The following is a 9,038-nucleotide window of genomic DNA, read 5'->3' as shown; positions in this document are numbered from 1 at the left end:
CATGATACAGAACACACAACGCGATTTAAGGTATATAATAATGACAAGTATACAACGACAGAGAATTACCCGAAAACCGGAACACAGTTTTTGCCCACACCTAATTCAGTAGATACTATTTCAAATGAATACGACAAAACTCGCAAACCTTCGCTTTCATATACCTTTATCGACCAAACTTTTCATACCACAACACAAAAGCCAATATCATACAGACCAGCGTTTACAAGATTTGAAGGGACCCCTGAACCAAATCCATTCAGAACTGCAGATCCTCAAACTCTACAGTCGATAGATTCCCCTTTACTTTACCTTCAACCAAACACACCTCACAAAAACTCGGAATCATTCAAGAAGATTTTAAATGATGATTTGCCACACACGCAAGAAAAGAATATCAACTCCGCCTCTAGCTATAACAATTATATTTCAACCTCTTCACAGCCACCAATATCTTCAACCTTAAATCCCTGGAATAATGCATATAGATATGTGGACAATAACAATAATGGCCTTGTCCCGGGAAAATGGCCACCTCCGATTGATTCAACGGGTCAGGGTATCACAAATCCAACAAAAAAGCCCAAGAGGATTCAAATAATTATCCCATATACATCGCAAAATCAACCTAGTCCATTTAAATTCTCTAATAATAATATTGCATCCTCTTCTGGTTGGGTTCCCATGACCGATGACATCGTTAACTCTGGAAGAAAAGTTCCACCTTCTCAGTTGAGTGGTTTCAATGGGCATTCTACAAATTCCTTGGTCGACTATCACGAAAGCTCTGAATCAAAAATAGTATCATCATCTACTCCGTCCTTAAACTCAACGACAACTAACACTTACGATTTGAGAACGACTTATCCGTCCACGGTTCCAGAAATATTAACGACTTATCAAACTGTACCCAACACCGAAAGGAAAACCACATTTGATATAAAGAAACTTCAGAAAAACATTGACGACTGGACTGCGCAAGAGTTCTCCAAAATATACAGAAGGCAACAGAAAGCTAGTACCATATCACACCTGAAGAGATCCAAAAAAATACCAGACGAATATTTCACGACAATTTCACCACAACGAAAAACAAGCAAATCATTCTTATCAACAATAAACGATTTGAATGCCTCATTCTTGGATAATGAAGCGGCTGGAAGCATACAACATTCTGTCGAGACTGATTTACATAGTGAAAAATTCATTGAAAACTTCAACAATGAAATATTCGAGGACAATACTATGCCGTTCACGCAAACTACGTATTACACCACGACACCTCTTCCAACAACGACTCCTTATGCGGAAACTACCACAATCCCACCAAAAACAACAAGACATTCTTGGGATAAAATTCAGACATCCATATCGCCACTTACCAAGGAGAAAGTTTATGTGGTCACCCCTCAACCAAGATCATTTGGATCAACCAACAACGATAGACATAACACAAACACTTCATCCACAAGTCCATCTTTCAGTACGCCACTGAGAGATGGATTGAGTACTCTGACCTTTAAATCTCCCAGATTTTTGGTTAGACCAACTCCTGGACCTACAGGAAGTCAAAAGGAACATGTTACGACTGTGAGACCCGAAAAACAATCTAATATCCCCATATCTGGTTTTGACTGGCTACGATCAAGTAAGTGTTTACCTATATTGTTTTATATTTTAATTTTGTGATATACACAATATAAACTATCCGTAAAAAATGACGGGTGATTATAATTGTAGGATTGATAATTGCACGTTAACTAATAAGCGCAGACCCTTGAAAATTCACTAAATTCGACTTTACTTGTAACCCTAAGAAATTTAAATAAAAGATACATATTTCAAATTTGGTAAAATAAAATAATTTTCTGGTAAAAAATATTATATTTTTATAGGTTGGTACTTTAAGTACTAAATACATTCTTAAAAGAGAAATCTGGTGAAATAATATTGTATTATAGGTATATTATGACTTTATCACAGTTCCTCAGTTAATCAGTTCCGATTTTAAAAATTGAATTTAAATTCAAAGTTAATCTGAGTTCTAGAGTTCATTGAACCAAATTTATTGACGTACATACACCCAAAATTTATTTGAGGGAATAAACTTAAACTTATGATCATTTGGAAAATTTTCCTTATAATTTTGACTACATTTTTTCGATGAAATTTCATCATAAAAAAATTATGTATCTACCTGTCCTATTTTGTGAAATCACAAGAAGGGCTGAAGTTAAGATATTTATTTGGATGTATGTATTATTTTTTCCATTATTGAATTTTTAACATTATTTTCCACAATAATAATGATATTGCTACAAAAAGATCAAGTAACAATATTATTATGAATTAGGTAAAATTTGATTGGATATTTGACATGTTATTGGTTGCACACAGTCCTCCAAAAATAATATGATTTAAGGGAAAACGTAACGTACGTTATAATACGAGTATATTAGTTCATAGACGTTAATTGATTATTTCACTTAAATACTATTTTTTGCAAGTTATGCTTAAAAATATTAAGACGAATCTCAATATGAATAAGAATAAATAGTATTGTTCGTATATAAACTCAATTCTTTCAAGAAAGGCATACAAATACAATATTGTATCGGTTATTCAATCCATATTCATATTGTGTATGTATGGGAGCAAACAAATAATTAATTTATGGCCATTTACCAAAGGGCAGATTATTAATTCTTTTAAATTTACCCTTAAGTTAAATGCATGTGACTTTTCAATTGCAGTAAACCACTTGGAGGAAACAACAACCACGGAGAGCGCGAGCAATAGTTTGTTTGGACTATCTGCCGTGACGGCGTATACTCCACCAGGGGGCAGTGCTGTTCACACGATAACTGGCCACTCGAAGGTAAATTACTATTAATACAATACCAAATGTAACCCTGCACTAGATACTATATGAACTTAAATTAAAAACCCAAGCCTACATTAGATATTACACATCACTACAATACTAAGTGTCACAGTCAACACGTAAATTTTTGCTCCACACAAATTAATAATTATATTAAAATTAAGAGCTTAAAGTAGTGTTTTTCACCCACGAGTACTTTACCACAATCAAAAATTAACATTGTGTACCAACAGTTGCAGCTGCCTAACCGGTAATTCTTTATTATTAATTAAAATTTCAACTGTCACTGGATTCCATTAGACACACACATACAAAGCCGATTAGAAGGAAGAATACTAATACAATCAAAGTTTCGAAGAGTACAAGTGAAACGCCCACCCACTTCTCGCCATAGACAACGCATGAACAGGGTTGTCACTGCATCTTATATAAATTATTAATATACAAAATCCAATTGCAAGATGAGTACCACTGATGCACTATCATATATCAACAAGGCTAAGGAGGAAATTAGTGCTTTATATAGTAATATTACTGATCCGGCACTTAAACTAACTAAAGATCAGATGACTAAATTACTAAACAAACTTTCCAACCTCTCTGGCACCATGCTGGATGTTGGTGTCAAAGTTGGAATCCTCGAGGGACAGGTTAAGTCATATGAACACATGGTCTCCTCAAAATTGATAGAATCAACCTCACAACATGAATCTTCATATTTACCAAATTTAACAATGTGCGAAGCTGCTGACGAGCTCGAGGAGAGGAAAAAACGTTCGAAAAACATTATTATTTTCAACTTTCCTGAAAGCTTGGCCTGCTCTCAAATTGACAAAATTACAGATGACACGACAAAAATATCAAATACACTAACGGCCATAAACTCAACCATCACCAAGGCCAACATCACAACCTTTCGTCTGGGGATAAAAAAAACGGACAAACCCAGACCTCTAAAAGTGATGCTTGACAATCCCACCCAAGCCATTGATATTTTGCGAAAAAAAAAATAGCATAACAGAGTACCCTGGCATTAAAATTTATTCCGACCAAACTCCAGCCCAAAGAAATTATCTCGCCAATTTACGATTAACCCTAGACCAAAGAACCCGAGACGGTGAAATAGGTCTCACAATCAAATATAAGAACAATAAACCTGTTATTGTAAATACAAAAAACTCCCCACGAAACTAACATTTTACTACCAAAATGTTAGAGGTTTGCGTACCAAGCTCAACACCCTAAGGTGTAATATTCCAACGATAAATAACGATGTGTACTGCCTAACAGAAACCTGGCTTCATGAAAATATATCTTCCCCTGAATTAGGCTTCACCAACTACGATGTTTACCGGCTGGATCGTGAAAATATTATTGGCGGCGGGGTTTTAATATCGATCAGAAAGATGTTCCATTCAAAACTATTAAAACTAAAAAATAAAAACATTGAACAAATAGCTATATTAGTGAAACTCAAAGCAACAAAAATAATAATTGTGTGTGTGTATATCCCCCCCCAAGTTAGTGCTGATGTGTATTGTAAACATTGTGATGAAATTGAATCTTTGAAATTGAAATATCCTGATGCAAAATTAATAATTTTTGGGGATTTTAATCTCCCAAATGTAAACTGGGTACAACCCACCGAGTCTTCAAATCCCATTTCTGCTAAAGCCCAATTAATCATTGATATCATCAACTTTCTCAACCTAAAACAATTAAATCATGTTAAAAATATAAATGACAGAATTCTTGACCTTGTCATATCAAACATAAATAATAGTAATGTCAGCGAATCGCGTGAATCAATAGTATCCATTGACTCTCATCATCCCCCTTTACAAGCGACCATTTATTTGGCACCCATTGAACTCCTTAGTCCCCAACCTCCCGTTCACGAACTAAACTACAAGAAAGCCGATTATAATCAAGTGCGGTTATATCTTTCTTCGCTCAATTGGTCCCGCATTTTTATGTCTACAAACGTAGAAGAAGCAACAAATGTGTTCAACTCAAACCTTTATGATACTATTGAAAATTGCATACCAACTTCTATTGTAAAACGTAACGACTGTTACCCAAAATGGGTTAGTACTGAACTAAAAAAACTCATTCAATGTAAAAAAATTGCCCACATTAACTTTAAATCCGATAACTCCACTGACTGCTATAAAATTTTTTCTGTTTTACGAAATAAATGTAAAAGTCTATCTAAAAAATGCTATTCAGATTATATTACAGATGTAGAGCAGACTATCAAGTCAAATCCAAAACATTTTTGGAATTATGTGAATTCTCTTAAAGACAACAACGGCTGTCCTCGATCAATGTATTCAGGGCGAAAACATGCTGACAGTGATCAAGAAATAGTTGACCTCTTTGCTGATCATTTCTCAAGTGTTTATGAACAGAAAAATGATAATGTAACTATACCTGAATTTAAATACACCAATGTAACTGACATATCAACATGCCACATTTCTCTGGATGATGTTAATACAAAGATCAGATCTCTAGATTGTAAGAAGGGGTCAGGTTCTGACAAAATTCCACCGGTATTCATAAAGGAATGCGCTCAGTTTATAGCAGCTCCACTTCAACACATATTCAATCTGTCACTTCAAACTGGAATATATCCTGATCCTTGGAAACTTAATCACTTGACACCTGTATTTAAATCAGGTGATAAAAATTGTGTTTTAAATTATAGACCAATTTGCATACTGTCTACCACCCCGAAAATGTTTGAAAGTATTGTCTTAGATAAAATTGCTGTTAAGTTTAGGCATATTATTACTCCAGAACAGCATGGTTTTGTGACCGGTCGGTCTACCACAACCAATCTTCTATTGTATGAACACTATATCTGTGAAGCTTTCACGTCTCGTGCACAAGTAGATTCAATATATACTGACTTTTCAAAAGCCTTTGATAAGTTAAATATTAATATCCTTCTCGCGAAACTGCAAGCCCTTGGTATACATGGATCATTCCTAAAATGGTTGAATAGTTACCTCTGTAACCGCGAACTGATGGTAAAATTAAATAATAAAGTCTCATATAAATTTAAAGTAACATCTGGAGTTCCTCAAGGCTCTCATCTGGGCCCACTTCTCTTCGTATTGTTTATAAATGATTTATCTTTATGTTTCGAAAATGTCAAATTCATTCTATTTGCAGATGACCTAAAGCTTTTTAAGATTATAAAATGTTTAAATGATGCACTTATCCTTCAGCATAATATAGATAGACTTGCTAGCTGGTGTGAAATAAACAAATTATTCCTAAACGTAAAAAAGTGTTTCCACATGTGTTTTTACCGTTCACGGACTCCAATAACCATATCGTATTCAATTAACGATAGTGAAATTGCATTAGTACCATTTATCAAAGACCTTGGTGTTATTTTTGACAGAAAACTTACCTTTGATCGTCACTGTGAAACAATTTCCAATAAGGCCATGCAAATTCTAGGTTTTGTAATGCGTAACACAAGGACTTTTCAAAACATTGAGTCAATTAAATTACTCTACTGCTCTCTTGTGAGATCGCACCTAGAATATGCATCTCCTGTATGGTCTCCGATTTATACCTGTAACTTACACCGCTTGGAGAAAGTACAAAGAAAATTTCTTCGATACGTTCAATTCAAATTGAGACAGCCTGTAATTGATATCTGCTATAATACATTAATGTCTGGTCTAAATCTACCACTTCTTTCTACCCGGCGAACTATTAATGACATTCTTATACTTTTTAAATTACTGAACAATCTCATAGACTGCCCTCAAATGTTAAGTGTTATAAATTTTCGTGTCCCTGTTAAATCAACTCGACTCCACCATCTTTTCCACAGTGACAATCATAGCACTAACTATTTGTATCATTCACCGTTGGCGCGTTTTCACCGCACTGCCAACACGTATACAGACCTTTTTGATATTTTCAAAACCTCACCGTCTTGCATCAAGGCAAAAATACTTGGTTATGAATGTAATTGATATGTTTGTGAAATGTTAAATGTCTGTTTGTACTGCATCATACTGACTGTTGTGTTCTTCTTTATGTGTAACATATATATGGTGTTCTATACATATACATTCCATATATATACATATATGTGAAATGTATATGTATAGCATCAATAAAAACTGCTTGTGGATGTATTATTTTAATGAAAAATGCTATTTCTAATTGTCAAGTCTCTTACAGCCCTGAACTGTGTACTTATAATCCCATGTTTCACATTACTGTAAAAGCCTTTTATGGCGTTTAATAAATAAATAAATAAATAAATAAACTAACAATTCAATACCAAACCTAACCCTACACTATACGAGTATACTATACGAACGTAAGTTATTAACGATACAATACCAAATCTAACCCTGCACTAGATACTGTACGTATGTAAATTATTAACAATACAATACCAAACCTAATTTCGCACTATATGAGTATACTATGCATACGTAAATTACTAATAGTACAATACCAAATTTAACCCCGGAATAGATGGCACATTACTAACAATTCAACATCAAACCTAACCGTATAACCAACCTGATAATATAACTACAAACCAGACAATCAAATCTAAAACCCATAGCGCCGCAGTAATGGGAACCCATGTAACCATTTAAATTTTTGGTAGCCACCTCTGGGCTGGAGCCCCACAATACTTCATAAGCCTACTTGATTCTCATCAAACCTACTTGGCGGTCCGGTTGATTGAAAATCCATTGTTAACCTACCGATTGTCATCTCTAATGTCAGACGCAATGTGGGCATGCATGTTCTATGTGTATTTTAATGGAGCCTTCTCTAGCAGCATTGATCCCCGATGCAAGTAGTTGGCTTCGTGAGAACTGGCCGCTTCTTAAGACGGCTAGTTTGCGGAAGGAGCTACCAGCATCTGTTTTTGTCCTTCATATAATCCGGGCCTCCTTAAGACCCACATTAATAAATTTCCTCCTACAGCCCCTACTTTAACCCGCCTATCAACGCTGTCCATCCGGGTGGCCACATAGTGCCCCTGCTTTTACACTGTACAGACAGGGGCGCTCATGTGAGGTGTCACATAATTTTTTTCTTCATGTACTGTTTCAGTTACTACTTTTTAGCAATTAATAAACAAAAATATTGCATAATAAAACTTAATATGTTAAAGCACTCATGGCGCGATTCTTTTAAATTCTTTCCGTATCTAAATACACCAAACCTGGCGTTGTCACTGATTTCTTCACAATTAAAACAATTTTAAAATAATATGGTTATTTTTAATTTCAGGTTATTTCAGTGGTGACGCCATCTTCCGAACCAACAACAACGAACAGCTGAATTGGACTGTTTCAGTGGTGACGCCATTTTCTGAACCAGCAACAACGAATAGCTGAATTAGACTGTTTCTGTGAAGTGCGATGAAAAACTATTCAAAATGTTGTTAAAAAATTATCTTTAAGACTTTAATTCAGGACAGTGAAAATGTACAATTTATTTTAAGTGTAAATATTATTACTAATGAAAAGATGCGGTTCGAATTTTTGATAAAATACGTGCAAAGCGCACCTCATCTTCGATACGCACACATTATATAAAACAAGAACGCTTCGTATCAGTTTAATTACAATGAAGAATATCTATTTTTTTAAATAAAAAGTGGGTGTGTCAAGCCTACGCAAGACAGAAGTGAAACTTCTAGTTTCAGCTGATGCTTGGCGTGGCGCAGTTCGCTGGTGTCTGAGAGAGAGGAAAGAAGAGAAGAGAGAGAACGTTCGTGAGCGGCTCCCCCACCTCAACAAGGTTTCACTTCAAAAATGCCACAGCCGAGAATCGAACCTCGCTTAACTGATTGAAAGCCAACCACGCTGAGCACCAACTGTAAGCAAAGCCGCATAAATTGATTATATTATGTAGGTTCTGAAAATATGAGAGCTTGTTATGTTTTATAATGTTACCTACATCACACCCAAAATATAATATATTTTTAAAAATAATGTACAATGTACAGAAATAGAATCCCACACAAGATCGCGTAGTGCGCTCTAGCGAACGGATATTTTATCAGAGGGAGATAGTTTTAATTTTTTTTTCTGTAAATTATTACATATTATCAAAATAAATAAATTAATTAAATAAATGTAATACAATTATC

The 9,038-nt window shown here is 34.8% G+C and overlaps 1 protein-coding gene across 1 annotated transcript; it reads left to right on the top strand.

The window, feature by feature from the left end:
* The first annotated feature begins 580 nt into the window (after positions 1 to 580).
* On the top strand, positions 581 to 8,538 carry LOC149423961 (uncharacterized). Its single transcript, XM_089632205.1, has 3 exons — positions 581 to 1,648; positions 2,754 to 2,878; positions 8,174 to 8,538. Exons 1-3 carry the CDS (start codon positions 685 to 687, stop codon positions 8,222 to 8,224), a joined length of 1,140 nt encoding a protein of 379 aa, XP_089488331.1. The 5' UTR covers positions 581 to 684; the 3' UTR covers positions 8,225 to 8,538.
* Positions 8,539 to 9,038: the final 500 nt, after the last annotated feature.

This window comes from Hesperophylax consimilis, chromosome 5 (assembly GCF_061612785.1).
Source record: "Hesperophylax consimilis isolate HC1 chromosome 5, BYU_Hcon_1.0, whole genome shotgun sequence".
Classification (NCBI taxonomy): Eukaryota; Metazoa; Arthropoda; class Insecta; order Trichoptera; family Limnephilidae; genus Hesperophylax; species Hesperophylax consimilis.
This window is presented reverse-complemented; position numbering and strand designations above follow the sequence as displayed.